The 25,326-nt window shown below is 47.4% G+C and overlaps 1 protein-coding gene and 1 long non-coding RNA gene across 11 annotated transcripts in view; one reads left to right on the forward strand and one right to left on the reverse strand.

Annotated features, from left to right (window-relative positions):
* Positions 1 to 1,531: 1,531 nt before the first annotated feature.
* C19H6orf89 (chromosome 19 C6orf89 homolog) overlaps positions 1,532 to 25,326 on the forward strand; it is a 32,059-nt gene continuing 8,264 nt past the window's right edge. Inside the window, exons 1-6 of one of the 9 annotated variants that reach the window (XM_052164623.1) lie at positions 1,538 to 1,703; positions 2,130 to 2,264; positions 6,194 to 6,275; positions 9,943 to 10,034; positions 14,710 to 14,917; positions 15,320 to 15,533. In XM_052164623.1, the coding sequence (XP_052020583.1) occupies positions 14,729 to 14,917; positions 15,320 to 15,533 (403 nt within the window). In that variant the 5' untranslated portion in view covers positions 1,538 to 1,703; positions 2,130 to 2,264; positions 6,194 to 6,275; positions 9,943 to 10,034; positions 14,710 to 14,728. Of the gene's footprint in view, positions 1,704 to 2,129; positions 2,265 to 4,702; positions 4,836 to 6,193; positions 6,276 to 9,649; positions 9,670 to 9,942; positions 10,035 to 14,709; positions 14,918 to 15,319; positions 15,534 to 25,326 lie in introns of those variants that run through there. The other 8 variants (XM_052164620.1, XM_052164622.1, XM_052164621.1 and 5 more) reach the window with 8 other exon arrangements.
* On the reverse strand, positions 18,662 to 24,849 carry LOC127670236 (uncharacterized). Of its 2 annotated transcripts, XR_007974489.1 has the most exons (3): positions 24,528 to 24,849; positions 20,928 to 21,128; positions 18,662 to 20,516 (listed from the first exon to the last, which is right to left on the reverse strand). It is a non-coding gene; the product is annotated as an uncharacterized LOC127670236 (long non-coding RNA). The 2 variants fall into 2 exon arrangements; XR_007974488.1 differs by having other exon boundaries at positions 18,662 to 21,128.

The following is a 25,326-nucleotide window of genomic DNA, read 5'->3' on the forward strand; positions in this document are numbered from 1 at the left end:
CTACACTGAGAAACCCTGTCTTGAAAACCTAAGAGCAGGGATTGCTTGGGAGCTCTGTGCATGTCTCTGCACATCCATGTGCCGTCCACACGTGCTTACAGTGTGTTATAGTTCCCTCGCTACCAAACAGGCTTAGAAGTAAGTGCTGACATAAGTTTAAATTGTTAAATGAATCCGAATTCTTTTCAGTTCGCAGCAGAACCGAAATTAAATTTTGTTTCAGACTTATTTTCAAGTGTATAAGTGTTTCGCCTGCACGTGTGTATGGGGACTCCGTGGGTGCCCCATGCTCGCGGAGGTCAGCGCTGGACATCAGACCTGGAACTGGAGTTACAGACAGTCTGAAGCCATTGTGTGGGTGCTGGAAGCTGAACCCTGGTCTTCTTCCGGAGCGTCTGTAACTTCTGAGCCACCTCTCCAGCCTGTGTAAGTGTGATTTTTAAGGAATGAAAACAAACTAAGTTCTGGCAGGCTTAGCATGTCAGCTGAGGGTACAGGTAATAGTGGGTGTCAGGAGCGGAGACTTAATTGTGCTTGTGCTGAGGAGAATATAGGACGGCCTGATGGCCCCGAGTCTTTGCTCTAGTTCCTCTGACACCACCTCACAATCACCATGACTTTTGAGTTGTAGCGTCTGTAGCGTATCTTGTTTTGGGCCCGGTGTAGAAATCAGTTAAAGGATCTGTATAGGGGCTGGGACAATGGCTTGGCTGGTAGGAGCCCTTGAAAGTTGTTCTTCCAAAGAATTTGAGTTCAGTTCCCAGAACCTATATCATTCTGCATACCATATATCCTATATCCTATCACAACTGTCTGTAAGTCCAGTTCCATGGGACCCGGTGCCTCTGGCCTCTGATCACGCTTACATGCACATATATGTGCATGGAGAAATGTACACATAATTAAAAAGAATAATATACATATTATATAATATATATACAATATATATATAGTAGCCCTTTTTATAGTGGGCCAGGTCTATGGGGCGGGGCACACCTGGCTGTTGCCAGGTGAGTGTGGGGTGGAGCTTAGACAGAGTACTAACAGTATATATAGTTCTAACGTTACAGACAGTTCGGACTGAGAAATGTGGTATCTAGTGCTGACTGCCACTCCCTGTCTATGAGAGAAATCTGCCTCCCGGTTAACCAGCTCCATAAACCTGTTTGGCTGGTCCAAGCTTAGGCGTTGTGAGAATGATCCCATTACAATAGAATTGTTGAAGCAGCTTCCTAAGAGTACAGTGCTTAGTAATGCTCACCACAGAATCAGCACTCAGGAGAAACAAACAAGTAAGCCAAGTGTAAATATGAGTGAGTTGAGTCAATGAGTCCCGACCCTAATAATAATAATAGTAATAATAATAATAGTAGTAGTAGTAGTAATAGTAATAACAAGAACAACAACAATAATAATAAAATTCTACGACTGCGAAGGTGCAGTAGTACGATATGGACACCAGGGGGCGCAAAAGTATAAGCTTTTCAGATACCGCGAGAGTTGCCTGGAGCCGAACAACCTCGCCCGATCCGTTTTGGAACCTGGGGCGCGAAGCGCTTTTCCTTTGTGTTCCAGGCCTGGCCAGCGGCGCGGGAATCACTTCCGGGTCGCGCCGCCGGAAGCAGGAAGTGGTGGCCCATCCTCCTCGCCCGGCGGCTGGTGTCCCCGAGGCGGGAGGAGCCCGAGAGGGCGCGGGCCCGCATGTGAGTGACTGGGGCCCGAGGCCGGGAGGGGGGAGGCCGGCCGCCCTTCGCGGCCGCCACTGCCTCGCGCCGCCCTCCTCGCCGCGGCCGCCACCTTCCCCCTCCGCCCCCGTCCCTCTGCGGGAGCCTCCCGCGCTCCGCTGACTGACAACACCCCGGCCGCTCCCCGGGGCGGACTCCCCTCCTGACAGCTTTTCGGAGGCTCGGCGGAGAGGGGAGCGGGGTCTGACTCTGCTCGAGCTTGGTTCGCAGCCGTGGCGGCCGTGTCCGAGAGCCCCGGCCCGCTCGCCGACCCGTCACGGAGCCTTTAGCATCCCGAGAGTCCACCCCCTCTTAGGCATCTCAGCCCCGCTGTTAAGGAGGAAATGTTTTATTATCTATTTTTTTTTTTAACGTGGACTTAATGTGATAGACTTGGCGTCTCAGATTTCAGAAAGGAACGTGGCTTGGCGTACTGACCCGAGTAAAAGAACTGTTTGCAATCGTCTGTCAGTACAAGAAAAATCACCTGCCTGGTGTTTCATCGCATTTTAAGACTTAGAACCTTGCAGGCCACATGTCGTGAGTATGCTTATGTCAGAAACATACAGGCACACATTTGTCTTTTTCACAACGCCACAGATTCGCAAACTGTGGGTTTCGTTGGCTGCAATTCTGCCAAGAATTTGAGATTTCCCTTGACAGCTGGCCATCGCCAAAAATAGAATATATCATTCCAACCTTCATTGGTGATATTAACATCACCGAAAATAGAATATATCATTTCAGTCTTCATTGGTGATATTAACTCTTACCAGCGGAGACTGCACATCCCACAGTAATTATATGTCTGTGTAGGCTATTGAATAGTTGCACAAGGGGTAAAGCGGCCACAGGAGTTCAAAGAGGCCTTACATGAAGCAGAAGACAGAGCTAACAGATGTAAAGAGAAAGACAAGTATTCAAGATAAGGTGTGAAGGCTTTGGAGCAGAGGGAGGCCCCGATCTTGCGGGGCTTGAGCTCCGCAGATTTGTAGGAGTTCGCTGCTGTCGGCCCTTAAGGAACACACTCATGGTCACGGTCACGTGGTCTTGGAGCTGTTGTCATAGCTTTAGAAGTCTTCACGGGGTCCAAGTGAGGGTGTTCGCTCTTTGCCACATTCTAGGGTGTGTGATAAGTTGTTCTTACCTGGTGTATTTGATAATGGTTTTCCTGGTGTGAATTCAGTACCCTTATGTGTTCATAGAGGCCTAGTTTATTTTGATAAGTTATGGTTGATTTTGCTTTGTTTTATTTTTCCTCCCTGGCTAGCCTGGAATTCGATGTGTAGACCAGGCTGGCCTCCAGCCTGCCTCTGCCTCCCAAGTGCTAGGATTAAAGGCATGTGTCACCACATCTGGTGGCTTTGATAATAGGCCTATAGGTGGAAAACTCTTGTTTGTTAACTTTTAGAAGTAAGTGGTTGTCAGTCTGTTCCATATGAGAGACACTAACAGGTGGTGGTGTCCTGCGCACAGTGAGGTGCGGTGTGGCCTTCCTGCTTCTGCATTTCCACATAGAATAGAGCCAGACACTGCTTCTATAAAATGGAGTCACCTAGGGTAAGGTGCAGCCTGAAAACTGCAGTTTCTCACCGGATATAGTAACACATGACAGGGCACATACAGCTTGCAGTCGCACACATTTTCCCATCTGAAAGCCCGCAGAGCCTTGATGTCCAATGTTGTTTAGACATCGTGCACAGGGACTGCTACATACTTCAGATTCTGATCCTTCCCGCTGCTCACTTGGGAGTTCCCAGGGTGGATCTTTTTACGGACACCTCTCTCTCCCATTTGGTTAACTCGAAGTTGACTTATTTCAGTTTCTTTCTTAAGAACACACAGGGAGTGGGGATGTGTCTCAGTGGTAGAGCACTGGACTGGTATGCACCAGGCACTGTTCAGGTCCCAGTACTGAAGGGAAACAACTCAGATTAAAATTTAAGTCAGACATGCTGACGACTGCCTTTAATCCCAGGGCTTGGGAAATAGACTACATGAAACAGTATCTTAAAACTAAACCACCCCCGAGAGAGACCCCCAACCCCCCCAGTATACATGTAAGTTTAGAGCATACACATACACAGGCGAGCATGTCTGTATGCAAACGTTCACCTTTGCTGCCTGGCAGTGTGGGCTGAGTGTTCACACGCCCCAGCTTTTATACCAGAAAGAGCCACACTCAGGTCCTGAAATAGCAGTCGCCGCCCTCCATGACTGAGCCCTCTGCATTCTCCAGTCATCTGCGCTGGAGCCTCCTCTCTGCCTTGAATCATTTTTTTGTGACCCCGTTTGAGTGTGTGTCCTCCCTGTGTGCTCTCTGACACAGAACAGAAGGGCAGGCGCTAGCTGCCCACTACAGTGTCACCAGATGGACACATATCATCGGAAGAACCACGGCACGGTTCGGAAACAGGGTTCAGCAGGTCCTTTCTGGGGATTTGTTCTTTCATCAGGTTCTTGGATTTTTTGTGCTGTTATTTTCACTATTTTTTTAAAGAAACTTTTAAAAAAGTTTTTAAAAGGTTATTATTATGTACATTGGAACTGGAGTTACAGATAGTTGTGAGCTACCATGTGGGTGCTGGGAATTGAACCGGGATCCTCCGAAAGAGCAGGCAGTGCTCTTAACTACTTAACCAACCCAAAAGCCCCAAGTTGTTGTTGTTGTTAATAATTCTTATGAATATTTGTGATTCTGAGTGAGTGTGTGCACCACATCTATGTAGGAGGCCAGAAGCGGGGTCTTGAGGTAGTTGTGGTTGTGTGTGGGTACTGAGAGCCAAGCCCAGGGCCTCTGACATATCAGTACGTGCTCTCAGTCGCAGAGCCGTCTCTGCAGTCAGCGTTTTCCCATTAGTCTGCTGTGAAGACTCACAGAGTAGCTTGGGAGGAGACGGAGGAGGGGGTACAGGCGATGCGTGCTGTGAGGTCAGAGGACAGTCTAAGCTGAAGGCAGCGAGCTTGCTTGTTGACAGAGCACTGGAAGACAGAACTTTTAGGAAGACGGTTGTGAACTAGCATGGCAGTGGAGAAACGAGGGAGCAAGGAGGTGGCAACCAGACCCAGTGGGCTGTGGCAAGCTTTACACCCACCTTACAGCAGTTATTAGTAAGTATGTAAATTACTTCGATATTAGAACAAATTTTACATGTACCATTGTATAATCCTCAGTTGGAGTAGCTATAATTCTCCCTCCCCCCTTTTTTTGGACACAGGGTCTCATGTAGTCCAGGCTAACCTCAAACTTGCTATGTAGCTAAACTCCTAATTCTCCTGACTCTAATTCCTGAGTGCTGAAATTACAGGTGTGTTCCTGACATCTGGTTTATTATCCCTATTTTATAAGTGAAAAATTCTAAGATTTAAGGAGTGTATCAATAAAAAGAAGAAACTAGGTGAATCCAGGTTTTTCCAGCTCTAGCTCCTGTGTCCTTAGCAACCATGCTAAACCATGCCCCAGAAAAATGTAGGGCGTCTTGAAAAGTGTGTAAACCAGACCCACTGTTTAGAAAAACCGCCTGTGAATAAGAAGGTTAAGCTGAAGAGAAGGACTGGAAACACAGAGATGAACATTATCTCTGTGATAGTCCACAGTAAACATTTTTTAAGTTATTTATTATGGTTACTATTTTTATAATAATCTTATGGCCCAGATTGGCCTAGAGTCCACTGTGTAGACAAAGCTGGCCTCAGACTTGCAGAGATCTTTCTGCCTCTGCTGCTGAGTGTTGGGGTTCCAGACGTCACACCTATATCAAAAGAAGTCAGTAGTGATTTCATGGGCAGGAATGAGGCACAAAGGAAAGTTTTCATTTAAATTAAGAGGACTAGTATCTTTGTTAAAAAGACAGAAAGGGAGCAGAGGGTCTGAGGGGTCGCTCAGCAGGTGAAAGAATTGAGCTGAGTCTGATGACCTGAGGTTGGTTCCTGGGAGCAACATCTAGAAGGACAGAGCCGACCTCCACCTGTGCTCATGTACACAGAAAAAGTAAACATTTGAAGAGGATGGGAGGGAGGCAGAGCCAACAGGAAGACAAGTTCAGTTGCACACACCGTCCACAGTGGGGAATCAGGTCAGCCCAGTGGGTAATAAGAGGTCGGCTCTTGAGCTCTGTAAAGAATTGTGGGCTGAAGAACATTTGGGGACCATTCACAGCTGTAGTGGAAGCTAGGGAGGGGGTGAGAAGGTCAAGGACAACGGGTGGCATATTGATCTCTGGCATGAGAGCAGGACAGGTCTGCCGGGCTGAGAGCACTGAGGGACAAATAGGTGCTGATGGCAAGGACTGCGCAGAGGTCAGAGAGCGTGGTCGCTGAAAGACGCCCTTTGGACCTGGCACCAGGAGAGCCCTTGCTGACTGGTGAGAGCCAACCTGGCCAAGTGAGGGCACGGGCGTGTGATTCAGCATTAGTGAAGGAGGGCAGGCCCAGGGAGACAGGCCGCCCTTCTGGATTTAACTCTGCAGGGAGGAGACGGAGAGCCAGCATTACAGCTCCGGAGGGAAGAGATGGTGTGAACAGGAGCAGGCAAGGCTCGAGGAGAGGGAGGTAAGCTTACAGATGTGCAGATGCTGCAGGGTGAGAGAACAGTGAGGCCAACGAGGAGCCTTCTGTGTTGACTAGGTCCCAGCCACAACCCAGATGGGCAGAGATCATGGAACTGTGTAACGGTGTGTGCGTGTGCGTGCGTGTGCCTGTGTGTGTGGAGAGAGACATTTGACCACATGCTGAGTATTAGGTAACAGTGGAGATGAGGGACTTTAGTGGGAATGGCGATGAAGCGTGCCCATTGTCATATGGGAAATTCTTAGGGGATGCTGGAGTATTGAGGGGTAATTCAATAATGTGTCACAGTTAAACTTCAAATGGGCCTGCTAGAAACAGAGCAAGCCGGGTATGGTGGTGCGCATCTCTGATCCTAGCACTCAAGAGGCAGAGGCGGGTGGAGCTCTACTTTAGAGGCCAGCCTGGTCTACAAAGCTAACTCCAGGACAGCCAGGGCTACACAGAGAAACCCTATTTCGAAAAACCAGAAAGAAAAAGGGAGAGAGGGAAAGAGAGAGGGGGGGGGAGAGAGAGAGAGAGAGAGAGCGCGTGAGAGCGAGAAGATGTGGGCCAGTGTAGACAATAGACAAGTCCACATGAAGGATATGTTCATTGTCCCTTCTGTTTTCTAGAAGCTTGAAATCTTTCAAAATAAAAGGTTTGGAGGAAGATAGAGAATGGAGGTGCATCTGTGGGGCAGCTCTGCTATATAACTAAAATCTTATTGCATGTGTGTGTGGGGGGGGGAGAACACCGGACACCTTCTGTGGAGCGTACCTGGAGTCAGAGACAGCCTGACGAGTTTCACTCTTTCCGCCTGTGGGTCCTCAGGATCAAACTCAGGTTATCAGGGCTGGCAGCAAGCACCTGTACACACTGAGCAGCCTCCTAAAACTTTGTAACCTTTGACATTTTCTTGGGTTTCCCAGCCCCTACAATTGCCATCTCATGGTGTGGTTATGTGTTTAACTAGTTCATGCCACGTCGTTTTTGCTCTCTGTGTGACTTTTTCTTTCTTCTTTTTTTTTTTTTTTTTTTTTTGGATTTGGTTTTTTCGAGACAGGGTTTCTCTGTATAGCCCTGGCTGCCCTGGACTCACTCTGTAGACCAGGCTGTCCTAGAACTCAGAAATCTGCCTGCCTCTGCCTCCCAAGTGCTGGGATTAAAGGCGTGCGCCACCACTGCCCAGCTCTGTGTGACTTTTTCACTAAGTATTTCCTTCTCCAAGACTACGTGATTTTCCGCTGTATTTGCATCCACCTTTTCCTCACTAGGATTTTTAACTCTGCTAATCTGTGAGTGCACTCCTGTCTGGGCTTGCAGTGCAGGGGTCTATCTCCTCAGAAGCCATGTCTCCCTTTGACATGCAATAGGGTTGCTTCTGTTGTTCATCTCTAACACTTCTATATCATGTTCTGCTTTTGTGCTTACCAGTAGTGAAAATATAGGGTTGTAAATTTTAAGTACTTACAGTTCTAAATTATTACTGTTTTGAATCACACAAATTGTTCTAATAGTTTACCAGTTATTTTCCCTTAAGTATGTTTGGTTTTCTTTGGTAGTTTTTGTTTGTTTGTATTTGGTTTTGGTTTTTTGAGACAGGGTCTTCCTATGTAGTTCAATGTGTAGACTTGGCCGGCCTCAGATCTACAGATCTTACTGACATCATACAACACTATGCCTGGCTTTTGGAGTTTTGTTTTGTTTTTTAAGATTTATTTATTTATATGTGAGTACACTGTAGCTGTCTTCAGACACAGCAGAAGAGGGCGTCAGATCTCATGGTTACAGATGATTGTGAGCCACCATGTGGTTGCTGGGATTTGAACTCAGGACCTCTGGAAGAATAGTCAGTGCTCTTGCTTGCTGAGCCATCTCTCCAGTCCTGCTCTTGGAAGTTTTTTTAATTGCAATCTAATGGATGTATTGTTCTCTTAGGTAGACTGTCTTGAGTCATGAGAGCCTTGGGATAGCACTGAAAGGAAAGTATTCACTGAGCGCACACCGTCCCCACTGGGGAGCTAAGCAGGGGAAGAACTCCTCTGGGCATTGCTCTCATTGTTAGCAGCTGGGCTGTGTGCATTAGCTAAATGGCTCTGCATTTCATGTCAGTGTTCAGGACACGTCTCATCACTGGAGGGCTATTGCAAAAGGGACAATTATTCTCTTAGCCTCTTTTCTGCTTTCAACAAACTTGTTTGGCTTTTATATAAAATTTATTTTATATAGAGGTATGGGTGTCCTTTGTGCGCGCACGCGCGTGTGTGTGTGTGTGTGTGTGTGTGTGTGTGTGCACATGCCATATGTATATAGTGCCCACAGAAGTCCGAACAGGGTATTAGATTCCCTGGAATTGGAGTTACAGGTGGTTGTGAGCCATGGTGGGTGCTCGGAAGCAAACCCAGTCCTTGGCGAGAGCCCGAAGTGGTCTTAAAGCTGACCTAGCTTTCTTTCCCGTTTGTCCAGTTTTGTGAATCAGGATCTTTACATAGCCCTGAACTCAGTATGTAGCTGAGGGTGGCCTGGAATTCCTGATGTTCTTGCCTCCCAGTTCTGGAATTCCAGGACAAGCCCACCGTGCTCAGCGATTCCATAGCTTTTTCCTAACAAGTCTGTCCCAGCAGTTCCATGAGCTACACTCCTATGCCATACCCCTTTCCATGGGGGCTGATGCCCAGGTGGAGTTGTGGGGAACGGCTCATCAGAGCTGCCTCTCTTCTGTTCCTCAAGTCCCCCTCCACTGCCGACCAGCATCCTGGCACATACCTGCAGAGCTGTCTTGAAAACCAGGAGCAGCTCTCTTTTCTTTGAGCAAGACCATTCTTATGTGGCGGGCTGTGTGATGTTGCCTCTTTACCCACTAGATGCTAATAGGACTCCTCTAATTTTTACAATAAAAATAAATAACCTCCACTCAAATGTGGTAATAACATCACTATAGTGACACAGTCACTTTAGGTAGACAGCTGCTGTCCAGAAGCATCCTCTTTTAAAGGGGGTGTGTTTTTGTTACCGCCATTCATTTTGCAGTGCTGGGGCTTGATCCGAGTGATCCTTTGATCAGCAGGGAAGAGGTGTGAAAGCATCAACATCAAAGTTTTGTCAGGCCCCCCTCCCAATCCTGTGGGAACTCAGAACATGGCTCTAGCACCCGCAGTCAGAAAGTGCTCCTTGGACAGTTGCAGGAATGAGCAGTGCCGGTGTTGGTGTTCTGAGTAGCATGCCAAAACCACACTGATCTGCCTGGGGCAGAGTCAGCCCGTGGTCAACATTCCTGGGCAGGTGTCTGCCACCTTCATGTTAGTAACTTCACAGTGTCTTGTCCCCAGGGAAACCCTTCCTGATGCTGTTAAGACAGACTCCTATACATTTAGCAACTCACAGAATCCTAAGAAGGGTAAGTTTGAAGCATTTGAGAGTGAGGCTAGACTCATTGGGCTTGTTATTAGAGTGTACTGTCACTGTTCTAGTTCATCATTTATACATTAAACTTACTCATAAGTGTGTATGAGAGAACCTGGTGTGTCTAACAGTTCAGTACAATGTGGCTTCAGGCATACACTGAGGGTCTTGAAGCATCTCCCCCATCGCTAATGGAGGCCAACGGTGAAGGGTGGGACAGAGGCCATGGTTCCTAACTCCTCTGGTGACCCTGCCTCTGCCCTTACAGGGTTAAACCACTGTTAAGGAATCAAGCTCAGCCTTCTGAACTTCCCTCCGCGGCAAAGCACCCTTCTGCCAGGCTGGACCCTCTTTCCGGAGGTAAATGGATTGTCTGTCAGCCTCAGCTGATTCCCTCATCCTTCTCATGCTCGCTGCCTGCCGTGACTCCCTGTTTCATGGTGTTAATGGGCAAGATTTCTCATTGAGGTTGTTATCTAATTAACTTTGCAGCCAACTACTAAGATTTTCTCTGTATGGTCATTTTTAAAGTCTCCAGTTTAAACAGAAAAATACTGTCTCTGGACAAAAGGATCCTATGGTAGTATCATTCTCCTTTGCGTTTGGGGATTGAGCCCAGGGCCTTGTTCCTGACACCACCGCTCAGAACCCCCAGGCCCTCCCCGTGGGTTTCCCACGCAGCCACTGAACTGTTATGACCTGTGGCTGTCTGTCCTTAACAGCTCTCATTTCTTTTGTCCCAGGGATGCTCCTTAAGAGTAGCAGTAGGAGCTTCTGATTGCAGATCACCACAGCGATCGCCTAACTTACTGTCTTCAGACATTTTCTTTGTTGGGGGAGGGGTATGGTTCTGTGTATACCAGGCTTGCCTTGAACTTGCACTGTAGCCAGAATGACCTTGACCGTGATCCTCCTGCCTGCACCAAGTGCTGTTTCTTGGAGTGCAAGAGATGGAACCCAGGGCTTTGTGCACACTAAGCAATCATTCTGCCCACTGGGCTGCATCCTTAGCTCCCAGCCCCTCCCAGTTGTGCTGGGATCACGAGATCTGTGCCACCAGTATCTGGCTTGAAGACACTATGTCTTGATTTGTTTGGCTCTTAATGCTTTCTAGTTCCTTCTGGTTGCTCATCAAGGCCTATGTTGATAGAGTGAAATCTACATGCAGCTGACTGGCTCAGATGCATCTTCACCCAGAAATTAAGGCAATGACCTGGGTGACTTCCAATGATTGTTCTATTCTGCACATGCTAACAAACAGTTTACAGCTGGGAACACATGCAGTAAAAGAATCTCTATTAGAGGGCCTGGCATGATGGTGCACACCTTTAAAATACCTTTATTTTTAAAAGATTTCATTTTTAGTGTATATGGGTGTTTTTCCTGTGTGGGTCTGTGCGTGATATGCATGCGGTGTCCTCAGAGGTCAGTGATGGCATCAGGTCCCCAGGTCTCAGTTACTGATGGTGTGAGCCACCGTAGGGTACTCTGAGACAAACCCAGTTCCCTTTGAGGGAAAGCCAGTGTTGTTACCCAGCAAGCCATTACTCCAGCCCTCATCCATGCCTGTGAGCCTGCACAGAGACAGGAGGCTGGCTTTCTATGAGTCTCAGGCCTGCATAAGCCAACCCAGAGCATCCACCCGGCGCATGCATGTCACCACGTCCAAGTTATTCAGTTCTAAGGAGTCTGCCAGTTGTGTTTCATCCCCAGGCCTGCAGATATCTTAAAGAATCCTTTAATGCTTTCTCGTGTCTATCCTCAGCCAGCCATTATCATTCTCTTTGTCACCAAGTATATGCACATCTTTATTATATGCACCAGACACTGACCTCTGGTCGGGATGTATATATCATATGTATCCTGCCCTCATAGAATTCAGACACCAGTGATGGGCAATAGGAGACAGGACACAGTTTAGTACAATAAATGCCACAGCAGGGGTAAGTTCAAATCTATACATACATATTAGCCTTTTATTAACATATAATTTGCTGACAGGTGGTAGTAGCACACGCCTTTAATCCCAGCACTCTGGAGGTAGATCTGGAGGCAGGGGGATCTCTGAGTTTGAGGCCAGCCTGATCTATAGAGTGAGTTCCAGGACAACCAGCCTGCACAGAGAAACCATGTCTCTGAAAATTAAAAAAGAACATATATATTAAATTTATTTCTTCAAAGTTCACCCACTTGAGAAGCACAGTTTATGCTCACAACCTGTCACGGGCTTAGGACAAGAACAGCTAGTTGCTCTAGAGAGGCCCTGCCTACTGCTGGTTGTTGTTGTCTGTTCTCCATCCTCTCCCTGAGGCGGCTTTGTGTCTACAGACTTGCCTGCTCTCCAGTCTCTCTGTGATGGTCTCCTACTCACGGCGGTGTTTTCAGGTCTGTGCTGCACAGCCTGTGTTAGGACTCAATCACTGTCTATAACATCCATAAATGTACCTGTCACATTCTGTCCCTGCATTCATTAGTTCAATGCCACTGCTAACGTTTGTGTTCAGGTATGTGTGTGGACATGTTTTGAGTTCTTTTGGGTACATACTTGTGAGTAGAGTTGTTGTATGATACATGTAAACTCAGTGTTTTTTTTTTTTTTTAAGGTTTATTTATTTATTTATTTTATGTATATATATATCGCTATCTTCAGACACACCAGAAGAGGGCATCAGATCCCATTACAGATGGTTGTGAGCCACCATGTGGTTGCTGGGAATTGAACTCAGGACCTCTGGAAGAGCAGTCATTGCTCTTAACCGCTGAGCTATCTCTCCAGCCCTCAGTGTTTAATATTTTAAAACTGACAACTGTTTTTTTCATGTACTGTTTTACATCCCCACTGGTAGTAGTGTACTGATCTTTTTTTTTTTTAAGTTCTTATTTCACACACTTCATTCTCCCAAATGATTCTAACTTTAAAACTCACTGCAGTATTTAAAACTCACATGTGTATTTCTTTTTTTTTAAGTAAACAAACAATAAAACAGGGCTTCTCTATAGCCCAGGTTGGTCAGGAACTTGTGTAGCCAAGCCCGGATTGACCTTGGATTCTTTTTTTTTTTTTTGGTTTTTGGTTTTTTGGTTTTTTCGGGACAGGGTTTCTCTGTATAGCCCTGGCTGTCCTGGAAACTCACTCTGTAGACCAAGCTGGCCTCGAACTCAGAAATCCGCCTGCCTCTGCCTCCCAGAGTGCTGGGATTACAGGTGTGTGCCACCACCACAGCCCAGCTGGCCTTGGATTCTTAATCTCGATGCTCAAGCAAGAAGCTCAGGTAGTGAGGAGACATTGGGCCTGTGCTGAGTTTAAAGCTGTGATGCAAGTGTGCCTCAAGGGACTGAGTGGGGCTGGGACAGAAGAGAGGGGACTGGTGGGGGGGGGGGGCAGGGGCACTTACAGAGGACACAGCTCAGGTCCCAGCACCCAGGTCATGCGTGCTAAACTCATGGTGTCTGCACCTGCACACGTGTGTACCTACCTGCACTCACACATATGCAACTTAAAGAAAAGGTACAGAATGTCACAGAGGACCTGCTATGGTGCCATACATCCAAGGATTAGGAGTTCAAGGACAACCTTTGCTAGATATCAAGTTTGAGGCCAGCTTGGGTTACACAACACCGTTTTCTTTAAAAATAAATATTTTTTTAAGAGGAAGAAAGAAGGAAAATGAGCTGGAGCTGAGGCATTTGTTCACCCTAGTACTGCCACCAGGAAGATATCTGAAGGGAATGACAGCGTCCGAAACGGGCTGCTGTCCAGGACAGAGCACATTGAGAATCCCTACAAGCTAATAACGAGACAACCCAAAAGAAAAGCACCAAAGACGGCCCTTCCTCCTGTAGAAGGTGCTCTAGCCCTGCCGGCTCACTGGAAGGTGCTCAGCGTCAGTCACCAGCCTTCAGAGAAGGCCAGGTCAGACCGCAGTGAGCACCACCTCTAACAGCCGTCACGTTCAGAGCAGTGGCTGTTGTTAAGTCAGAGGTGCTAAGGAATAGGGAGCCCCGGGGACTCACGGCTGCCCTGCCTGCTGTGTAGCATGAGGATAGCACCTCAAAAGAACAGGCAGGTCGAAGCAACCCTGTAAAAAACTCTAGGCGGCTCAGACCAGTGAAGCAGGTGTTTGGGCTGAAGACCAAACAGAAGGTTCCCAGGGGAGGCAAGAGGCAAGCTGCACTCTTGTCACCCTGAGCGGGGACACGTCAGGGCACTGCTGCTTTGTGGAGCTGCTTGGATGCTGATCTGGCCTCCAGGTGAAGCATACCCTTCCTGAGGAATCTGCATGCACCTCGTCAGTGCTTTTCAAGGTTAGACATGCAGGCAGGCAAGTAGGAGGACCCTCTGCACTCTTGGAGCTCCGGAGGTCCTAAGCACTGGTCCTCCTATATGAAAAAATATGAAGGCACTTAATTTTAAAAAAATTGGGCAGGAGAGATGACTTCACGATTAAGAGCCCTGAATTCAATTCCCAGCAATGACATGGTGGCTCACAGCCATCTGTAATGGGATCTGATGCCGCCTTCTGGTGTGTCTGAAGAGAGTTACAATGTACTCGTATAAATAAAATAAATATTTAAAAAAAATTTGTTTTGAGTCTGGGACACTCTATGTTGCCCAGCCTGGCCTTGGATTCACACCAATCCATGTGCCATTGCCTCCTGAGTGCTGAGATTGAAGGCGTGCATACCACATACAGCCTAGCTAAAGGACATTTTCTGACTCATGCATAACCTGGACACAGCGGCCTGTCTGAGGCTGTGATCTCAGCATCCGAGAGACTGCATCACTCAAGCCCCAGAACTATAACACCCTGAGCAGCATAGCAAGGCGTGGGCTCAAAGCAGAAATGTGTTGCATAGACAACAGTTTGACATTGGTTTCAGGTGTTCATCGTATTTGGTCAAGTATTTGGTATGGTTTGGGAGGAAAAACAAAAAACTGTGTTCTCTCAGAGGGTCTAGAAACATTGCTGAAAGAGGTAGCCCTGGGCAGGAAGAATTTTAAAGGAACTGTCATTTTCCTTTTGTTCCCTCTCAGGGATTTCATTTTGGAAGACATGGACCTTGCTGCTAATGAGATCAGCATCTATGACAAACTCTCAGAGACTGTTGATCTGGTGAGACAGACAGGCCACCAGTGTGGGATGTCCGAGAAGGCAATTGAAAAATTTATCAGACAGCTACTGGAAAAGAATGAACCTCAAAGGGGACCGCCCCAGTACCCTCTCCTCATAGCCGTGTATAAGGTAACGTGTCTCTTGGAAAGCCCATCTCGGTCGCCTCGGCATCCCTCCCAGTTCCTGCGGACTCGTCTCAGTGCTGAGCTGGGTTTTTCTAGTATGAACTGGCCTTTGTTCTCGCTGTCCCGCGGTACTAGGAAATATGACTGTGCTGTTGACTGGCATTAGATGAAAGCTGTGTGTTTGTGTAGTGGACGCAGCACCTGTAGTGGGATGGAGGCTTGGGGAGCCTTGCAGGCCTCCAAGTTCTTGAGCTTTAAATGCTTTGGAGGTGCAAGCAAATGGCTGGTTATGGTCATGGCTTAGCTCTAGCTACTGCACGTAGCCAGGACGCTTGGTTTTCTCCTCCGTGAGATGGGGCTTTCTGTGTTGGGGCAACCCTAATGTCACTCTTGTCTTTCCTTCTAGGTCCTCCTAACTCTGGGATTACTCTTGTTCACTGCCTACTTTGTAATTCAGCCTTTTAGCTCCTTAGCACCCGAGCCAGTGCTTTCTGGAGCTCACACCTGGCGCTCACTCATTCATCACATTCGGCTGGTGTCCCTGCCCATTACCAAGAAGTACATGCCAGAGAATAAGGGCGTTCCTCCGCAAGGAAGACAGGAGGACAAGCCCTTCCCAGGTAGAAGGCTGCACTCATGTAGGAGTGCAGGGTGCTTTTTGTTTGATTTGTTTGTTTGAGATAGGATCTCATGTCAGTGAGCCCGTCCTAGAACTTGGTTTGTGTCTCAGGCTAGCCTCAGACCCGCCAACGCTGGGATTACAGGTGTGAGCCATTACGCCCAGCCTGAGATCCAGGGTTTTTGACAGTATTTGGTGGAAAAGGATTGTTCGGTCTAATAAGAGACACCTTCCTAGTATTGACTTAGTACAACCCTTGCTGTGACTGTAGGAGGAGCTGTATTGTCCATATTTTACAGACAAGGACACTGATGTTCAGAGAAGTTAGGCTCTCCCTGGAAGCACGTCTGGAGGGGCCAAGTGCAAGATCTCTAATGTTAGGGCCCGTGGCAGGGAAGGGCATTCACAGAAGAGCTTTCTCCCCGGGTCCATTGTCCATGTTGCACAACTCTAGCCAGGTCCCCACACCAGTTATCTGATTGGGCTGAAAGCTATCTGAAAGTGGCTTTGTCCTGGTCTCACCGTCCTCCTTCTCGCTGCCACAGTTAGTCAGTGACACTGGTGTAGTGCTCCAGAGCGTGGGGAGTGAATCCTGTCCCCTCTCCCTCCTCTTTCTCCTCTTCTGTTCTGGAGACTAAACACAGCACTTTGTGAGCAATCTGTGCTAGAACCTTCTGCTGAGCTTATTCCCAAACCTCATTAAGTTTTGAGAAAAATGTGCTTATTAGTGTTGTATGCATTTTGTGTGTGCCACATCCTGTGTGAGTGTGTGAGACTGCTGTGTGTCTGTGCGTTGTATTCTGTGTGTGACTGTTGTATCACACACACGTGTGTGCACATGTGTGTATGTGTGTGTGTCTTTGTGCCACAGCACTCACAATGGTGCAGGACAGAGAGCTTCTTCCAGGAGTTGATTGTCTGCTGTTGACTGGGTTCCGGGGATTGAACCTGAGGTGTCAGTCAGGTGGCCTGGAAAGCGCTTGTGCCCAGCCTGCCTGCCTGCCCAAACCCTGTTTTTTGTGTGCTTTGTTTTGTTTATTCTTGTCGCTTTTGTCATATTCATCTCACTTGGCCACATTCTTTTATAACTTTGTTCTGAAACCTTTAGAATCCAGGATAAGTTTTTTAGAAAATGTTTCCAAGGAAAACTTGACTAGTTTAAGCTAACTTTCATAAAATCATAATGTCATTCCTTAAAGCCTGACTTTATCAGTCATAAAAATCACCTCTTGGATTGGTCACCTTTGAAAGCTATCTTTGTACATTTGAGGAAGTTCTGAAGAGATTTCCCAAGTTAGATGAAAACCAGAGGAAGAGAACATTGTATGATAAGAACTCAGCACCATGGCTTTTTGTCTGAGGGGATTTATTTTTAAACTGACCGGAAGTACCATGATTATTTATTGCCATACACTTGAATACCAGTTTCCAGTAGCACAGTTAATTCCTTTTGAAAGTGTATACACAATTTACTCAACTTGACATTTTCCCTCACAGATTTCTAGCATAATAAGAATTTGAGTGTTGCTGAAAACACTCACATTAAAGATGCTGTGGCTGCCAGACAAAGGTGTTACAGACCTTTAATCCCAGCACTTGGGAAGCAGAGGAAGGTGTATTTCTATGAGTTCAAGGGCAGCCTGGTCTACAGAGTGAGTTTCAAGACAGCTAGGGCTACACAGAGAAACCCTGCCTTCAAAAACAAAAACAAATGCAAAACAAAAACCTGTAAAGATTCTGTGGCTGTCTGTACAAGACAGAGCCAGCGTCATTCAGTCGTAAGTGAGGAGGCTCAGGAGCCCCACCCACCCTAGAGCTATGGCACCGAGGTGGTGCTGGGCAGCGGAGAGCATTTTCTTGTGATGGTTATGCTTTAGAACTGACACAGACCGCCTGAAAGCTCAGTGGACAGTCTGCAGTCAGTACACACCTTTACAGAGCAGAGGCCGGGGCTAGCCCCCACGCTGAGAAGCCGGATCTGTGCTTACAAACAGAGCTTTCTGCATTCTGCACCTTCAAAAGAAGGAGGGCATGTATGTACCCAGGGCCATTGAGGAGTTCAGCCCTTCATTGCTTCAGAACTAAGGAATTAATAAGGCTTAAAGTCCAGGCACAGCCCAGCTATGAAATACTTTGATTTCAAAAAAATGAGATGCTGGAGATTGGGCTCCGGGCCTTGTTGATGAGCGCTCTGGAATGGCCCTGTGCCGTGGCCCTCAGGTTCATGGTTAGTCCTCACAGACTCAGTGAGGAGAGTGCTGTGGTGGAGGCTGACTGGCTTCCCTAACGCTGGAGGAAAATAAATGTCTGCCTGTGAGAACACGTGAGGACAGGGACTCTTAGAATAGTTCAAGTGCAGTGCTCCCTAAGTAAAATGGTTGGCATAGGGTGCCGTATCCATTCTGGATTTGTGTGAAAATGATTCTGGGCATGCTGCCTTCAATGCAGGGGACCTCAGAAAGGCCACCTTCACTGTCCGGCTTCACTCCAGCTGCTGGAAGGGGCTCTGTGACAGGAACTTGCCAGAGTAGGCTGATGAGACAGTAAGCACACCGTGAGAATGAGGGGCCTTTGTCATGGCCTCGCAGTTCTGAGCACATCCTAGAGTAGGAGGTCAGGCCTGCGGGCCTGAGGAGTGCATCACGAGGCTGCTCTTGCCCTCAGTCTTCCTTGGTTTCTGTCAGTCTGTTCCTCATTTGATGTTCTGCCCCAGGTAAGGCTTCTGAAAAATGGCAGGCGCCCCTCTTCTCTGTGCACTGCACTGTTGGTGGTGAGCACCACAGTCAGGCCCCGTGGTCCCGCCCCACAGAGTAGAGCGTTGTGCATACACTTTCTTCACTGTCCTTTCTACCCAGAAGAGGATTTATTGTAGCCTTGCTTTCTGCTAGGTTAATAACAGACAGTGAGAAGCCTTCCCTACTCAGAATTCTAGGCCATGCCTTGGCTGTCTGCATGGAGCCAGCATGAGTCAGTTTTCCCTGTAAACAACACCTAGGCATCAGGAGGTTCCTGAGGGGGGTCAGCCCACCCACTCCTCTGCACAGCTCCCACGCACTGCAGGCTGTGCTTGCTCACACACTGACTCTTGACATTGCAAACAATGGAATGATCCAGACCCTGGGGAGAACCTCGAAAAAAGGTTGTAAGCTTTATTGAGTACATTTCTAGGATAGAAGCCAAGTGGGGGAGGTGGTGATGGGGATGGCCTGAGGTGGGCACATGTCACCTTGATTTTGAGGGTGGGCCCTGTGGAGGGCATGTGGGCCAGGGTCTGACTGTTCTGAGACTTGGCTCCAAGGTTTTATCCTCTGGGTCGCGCTTGGTTTTGTTTTTGACATAATTAGTTGTTGGAGGAGGGTGTCTGCAGTGAGGGAGCCCTGACTTAGGGAAGATGGACAGTTGCTGACGGCCTTCCTGGGTGGCCTCTCCCTGGCTGCTGCACACTGGAGTGGGTGGGAATCCCAGGCAGCGCAGAAACAGGAAGCAGCCTTTTATAGAGCTGGAGGAAGGTGCTGAGGAAGAGCTGGAGGAAGCCACCAGGGTGGCTTGGTGCCTGGCTGCTGCTGCTGCTGCTGTTTTCCCAAACAGGAGTTTGCTCACTAGTATGGCATGGCAATTCCTGCCTGCCACTATTACAGACAAAAGCTTTAGAGAGATGGAGGGCCAGCTGGAGTCCGGCCACATCTCTGGGATCCCATGGGAGAACGAACCCCTGCTTCCATGTCCCCCATCTCCACCATCACCCATGGCACATTCCTCCAGTGATCTCAGGGCTGTGTAGAAAGCAAAAGTAGCTCTCCTTTTGACACGTGGGCAGCCTGTGTTAGCGTTAGGTGGTCCTCACAATCCCTACCCCTCATCTTCCCCCACTTTACTAGCCACCAGGCTGGCCTCCTGCTCTGCTCCTGCAGGGACTTCCTAGGGCTGCCTTAGGAGAGACGAGATCTGCCTCATTGATCGTCTTGTGCAAGTCTTCCCGCGCTCCAGAGGCATTGCACTAAGAAGATACTTAATGTGTGTAAAATCAATAAAGAGGCAAGAGCTTGTTCCTAAGAAAAATACTCTTGGGCTGGCACACGGAGTCTCAGGGTAAAGATGCCTGCCTTGTGAACCCGTCAGCCTGAGCTTGATCCCCAGAACTCACATAAAGGGGTGGAAGGACCAGACTCCGTGAAGCTGTTCTCTAGCCTCCACATGCATTCTGTGGTGAGCATGCCCACACATGAATCACACATACACTCAGAAACAATAGTAAAAATAACTTAAAACATTTTTGTACATGACCTTAGCCAAAAGACTGAGAAGCAATTAAAGCATTCTTTATTTTGGTTGGTTTTTTGAATGATTGGTTGGTTGATTGATTGATTGATTGATTTTGAGACAGGGGCTGTCTGTGTATGTTTGATGACCTCATTTTTTTTTTTCCGAGGCAGGGTTTCTCTGTGTGGTCCTGGCCCTTGCTGTCCTGGAACTCACTCTGTAGACCAGGCTGGCCTTGAACTCAGAAATCCACCTGCCTCTGCCTCCCAAGTGCTGGGATTAAAGGCAAGCACCACTATACCTAACTAAAACTTTTTTTAAAAAAAAAATAAAAATGGGCCTGGTAGTGGTGGTGCACTTGGGCAGGCGGGTTTCTGAGTTCGAGGCCAGCCTGGTCTACAGAGTGAGTTCCAGGACAGCCAGGGTTACACAGAGAAACCCTGTCTCGAACAAACAAAAAAATTTAAAAAATCAGAATACTCATTGGGGCTGGAGACACGGCTCATCTAGTTGGGGAAGTACTTGCCCTGTAAACATGGGGACCTACATTTCATACCTGGAACCCTTGTGAAAATGGCGGGCATGATGGCGCACACTTGTGATCCTGGTGCTGGGGAAGCCAAGCTGCTCTGGGAGCTTGGATGGTGTTTCTGAGGGTGACATTGTTGAGGCTGAGGTCAGGATTGTTGTCTCTCCTCCACATGTTCATATATGTACAGCACATCTGCATACACGTGAACACTTGTGCACATGAAAAAGTCCTCCTTTGCATGCTAAGGTTGAATCCAGAGCTTGAGCCATACTCCCAACTGTCTATGTTTATTTTAAACAATCTCTCACTGTATATCCCTGGATGGCCTTCACAGTGCTCTTACCTTAGCCTCCGCCTAAGTGCTAGCATTACTGTAAGTGTGCCACCACACTTGGCCTACAAACTGCTTTTATTCCATGAATATATATGATCCTTCTTAAGTCATATGTATATTAAAAACTATATGCATAATATTATTACCTAGACACACTGTTAATTTCTAACATGCTACCAAAACAAAGTGTTGCAGTCTAGATGGCTCCAAACAGCATGAATTATCCTCTGGAAATTGTGGGAGCCAGGGTTCTGAAATGAAATATTTACCTTGGCATGGTGGTTGGTAGCAGCTTTCACTGCCCTTGCCTGTGGCCCACTGGTGGCCCCACTCGCTGTCTGTCTCCATCTTCTCATGCTGTCTTTGTTCCGCGGGTTTGGTGTCCTCTCCTGGTGTAAGGTCAGCATTCAGATTGGATTCAGGGCCAGTCTGCATCAGTGTGGCCCATGGTAACTGTATCTGCAAGGATACTGTTTCCAGAGCCAGAAAGGACAGGAATTAGGGTGGGAGCTGTGTGTGTGCTATTCAACCATTGTATACTTTTGAAGGGTTTTATGTTGTGTACTATCCTGTAACTTAGCTAGTTTCCAAGTTTTGTTTCCATACTACAACATGGAATGTTCTTATATACATACATTTATATACATGTATTTACATAATTGTATTCATCTGTACTATGTACTCTTGGAGCCAGATATAATTGTAATCACAGCCTTTGGGAGGTTGAGACAGAAGGAAGTATCACCAGTTCAAAGCCAGGGCCAGCCTGGGATCCATGGTAAGATATTCTCTCTCCCTCCCTCCCCCCCTTTTAGTATTAATTATTTATTTGTGTGTGTGTGTGTGTGTGTGTGTGTGTGTGCGCACAGTAGAGCACATGTCAAGATTTGAGAACAGCCGGATGGTGGTGGCTGCGCACGCTTGTAATCCCAGCACTTGGGAGGCAGAGGCAGGCGGATTTCCGAGTTCAAGGCCAGCCTGGTCTACAGAGTGAGTTCCAGGACAGCCTAGAGCTATACAGAGAAACCCTGTCTCGAAAAAACAACAACAACAACAACAAAAAAAAAAAAAACAACAACAAAAAAAAAATTAGAGAACAGCTTTCTGGAGTCAGTTCTCTCCTACCGTGGCCTCAAGGGCTCAAACTCAATTTATGAAGCTTTGCCAAAACTACTGGTAACTCTAAGCCATCTCACCACCTAGTAAGACACTGTTTTTAAAAATAAACGCAAAAGGCCAGGCATTTAATCCAAGCACTTGAGAGGCAGATCTCTGTGAGATCAAGGCCAGCATGGTCTATATAACATGTTCCAGGCTAGCCTGTCTCTAAAACAACCTTGTCTCTAGAAGTAGAAGGGAGGGTGGTGTTGTAAAGGCCTTTAATTTTAGAACTCAGGAGACAGAGGCAGGCACACCTCTGAGTTCAAGACCGGCTTGGTCTATATAACAAGTTCCAGGACAGCCAGGCCTACCTAGAAGAATCTTATCTCAAAAGAAAAGAAAAAAGAAAGACAAAAGACAAAGAAATGCTAGAGAGATGGTAAGAGTGCTTGCTGCTCTTCCAGAAGACCCAGGTTCAATTCCCAGCACCCACCACCACCTCTAACTTTCTTCCTTTTCTGGCTCCTTCAGACACCAGGTATACATATACTACACAAACATACAAGCAGGCAACACATCCACACATGTTACATAATAATAGTGATATAAAAATCATATTATATGGGCCTATTTTTTCTGTAGTTATTCTTTAAACTTTTATCTTTTTTTGTTTTTTTTTTTTTGTTTTGTTTTTTGGGTTTTTTTTTTTTTTTTTTTTTTTTTTTTTTTTTTTGATTTGGCTTTTTCAAGACAAGGTTTCTCTGAACTCAGAAATCCACCTGCCTCTGCCTTCCAGAGTGCTGGGATCACAGGCATGTGCCACCAATGCACTTTTATCATTTATATCTTTAAATAATCTGGAATTTAACCTCTGTGTGTATTGAAAGATTAGAGATCAGATTACTTTCTTGCAGATAGAGATCCCTGCTCTTTTTTTTTTTTTTTTTTGTTGGAAGAGTTGTTTATTTCTATGTGCTTTGTGTTTTGCCTGCATGTGTGTCTGTGTGAGGGTGCCAGACCCCCTGGATGTGTGAGCACCCACACTGAGTTAGTGTGCTCATTCCATGTCACTGGAGGAAGTGCAGGGCCAGGCGCTGTAGCAGTTGTGTAATCAACCCATGACTCTGTCTTAAGTATATCCTGTTTAAAGACCCTCTATTCCATATGCACTGCTGGCTTATTCACACTCACCTCAGTCATGTTTATTCACATTTTTATTCATGCCTGAATAAAAATTATTAACATATTTTCTCTGCAAGGCACCGTTCAGCCTTCCTGTACCTAGGGAAAGTAGACACTTCTGGATCCCACTCCAGGACATTAAAAAAGAAAAAAACAGCCAGAGGCAGGCGGATTTCTGAGTTCGAGGCCAGCCTGGTCTACAGAGTGAGTTCCAGGACAGCCAGGGCTATACAGAGAAACCCTGTCTCGAAAAAACCCAAAATCCAAAAAACCAAAAAAAAAAAAAGAAAGAAAGAAAGAAAGAAAAAAAAAGAAAAAAACAGCAAACCTTAGTTTCTAGAACAATTTTGAGTTCAAAGCAAAATTTAGTGGGGGAAAGTACAGCGAGTTCTCCCATAGCCTCTGCTCCTCTGGGGACGCACAGTGTGACCTGTGAGGCAAAAGCAGAGCATCTCCGGGATCGTCTGCTCGGGGCCTCACTGCTCAGGCCAGAGGACTGAGGGCGAGGAAGCAGGAGCAGCCTCTTCCGCAAGCACCGCGGTCACAGGGTCTCATTTGCTGTCAGGTCATAGCTCGCGGTGCTTATTGCCTGCTCCTCTTCTCGTATATGAATATTTCAGTCCTTCCCCTCGGTGAAGAATAAGAAAACGCTAGGTGGTTTTTGTTTTTTTTTTTTTTTTTATTTTTGAGGTGAGGTCTTGTGTGTGGCTTTGATTAGCCTCAAACTCACAATCCTCCTGCCTCAGCCTCCCAAGAAGCTGAGATTGCAACTCTGTGCCACCACTCCTAGGCAGGAAGCTGGTGGCTTTTACATACTGAGACATTAATTACCTCTTGTACTGGCCCCTGTGTCGAGCCCCCATTAGCTCTGACATGGATTGACTAGACTTGGGGAGCAGCGTCCATTCGGTTCCCAGGTTCTTTGTGTTTCTGTCAGTGCTTGCCAAGGCGTCCCCACCTGGACAGCATCAGCGCATAATAGAGGCCTAGAGGTATAGCTCCATAGTGGACTGCCCACCTAGTATGCTCAGCTCTTTGGAGGTTCCATCCATCCCCCAGCACCCCCAAACCAGACAGAACCTGAGTTACAGTTAAAGGTTCAGAGCTGCGGCTGCCAGCCCACCAAGCAGCTGTCCTGATTAGGAGATCCCCCTTCGTGCTGACGCGCTCCTCTGACTGGAACAAGTCTACAGTGTGGTGCTCAGAGTGAGGGAGTCTGCAGCTCTCCCAGGCTGGTGCTCTCTGGACAAAGCTGCTTCCTGTGGGCGCCACGGAAGGCCTGAAGTTTGGGCCGTCTTCCTCACGGCGCTTTGTCTCCAGACTGCTGCACCTCTGACTTCTCAGTGCTGTCTCTTCTCATCAAGTGTTCCTTGCCCAACAAAGGTTAGAACCAAGATAGAACCAGGCCTTCCGCTTGGCCTCTCTCTCAGGACATCCTTGTCACAACCTAGAATAATTTTTCCTAAAACACCTGGAAACCTATGCTCAAAAGCTTCTGATTTTCAAGTTCCCATGGGAGGAGTGCTAGGCTGAGACAGGAGGATTGTGAGTTTGAGGCTAGTCAAAGCCACAAAGCAAGACCTTACCTCAAAATAAAAATTAAATCAAGCTCCTGAAGTCCTTGTCACATTTTGCTGCAGCTCCGTCCCCTTCTGTCCCTGTGCTCCTCTCACTCTGAGGTGCCTTGGGAAGTCTCTCACATGCAGGTCTGTTCTGTGAGAAGAGAAGGGAGGCCTCACACTGAGCAGTACAGAAGGCTGAGGCAGGCCGACTCCGGGGGCGGGGGGTGACGGTGTTAGTGGGGGGAGCCTCTTCCCCTTGCTCTCGTTTTTCTCATGCCAACTTCTCTTTATTTATGTTCTGTTGTGCATCCATTACCTGGAGGGAGTTCTTGTATTTTGACAAGAGATCATCATAGTTCATTCTTAATAAGAAACATTTGAAAATATTCAAGAAGGGAAGAAAACTGTGTGACTTGTCAGCCTGCTATGTGCCATGTAAACAGGTGGCCCCAGGGGAACCCAGCAGGCCCTAGAGAGCCCTTTGGTGACACGCAAGACTGCACACTTCGGTCCCTTCTGGTGAGGATCCCTGCACCTGTCACTGTCCTTAGAAAGAAAGAGAAAAAAAAGTCTGTCTGTCTCAGAGAATGTTCTGTGGAGAACAGTTTTCTGTTCTGATTTGTTTTGGTTTTTGAGAGGTGGTTTCTCTGTGTAGCCCTGGCTGTCCTGGAACTTAGTCTGTACACCAGACTGGCCTCAAACTCAGAGATCCACCTGCCTCTGCCTCCCAAGTGCTGGGACTGAAGGCATGTATCACCACTGCCCGGCTGAAGAACAGTTTTCCAAGTGTGTATGTTGGTTTACAAGGCCAGCTGTCTCAGCC

This window comes from Apodemus sylvaticus, chromosome 19 (genome assembly GCF_947179515.1).
Source record: "Apodemus sylvaticus chromosome 19, mApoSyl1.1, whole genome shotgun sequence".
Taxonomy (NCBI): domain Eukaryota; kingdom Metazoa; phylum Chordata; class Mammalia; order Rodentia; family Muridae; genus Apodemus; species Apodemus sylvaticus.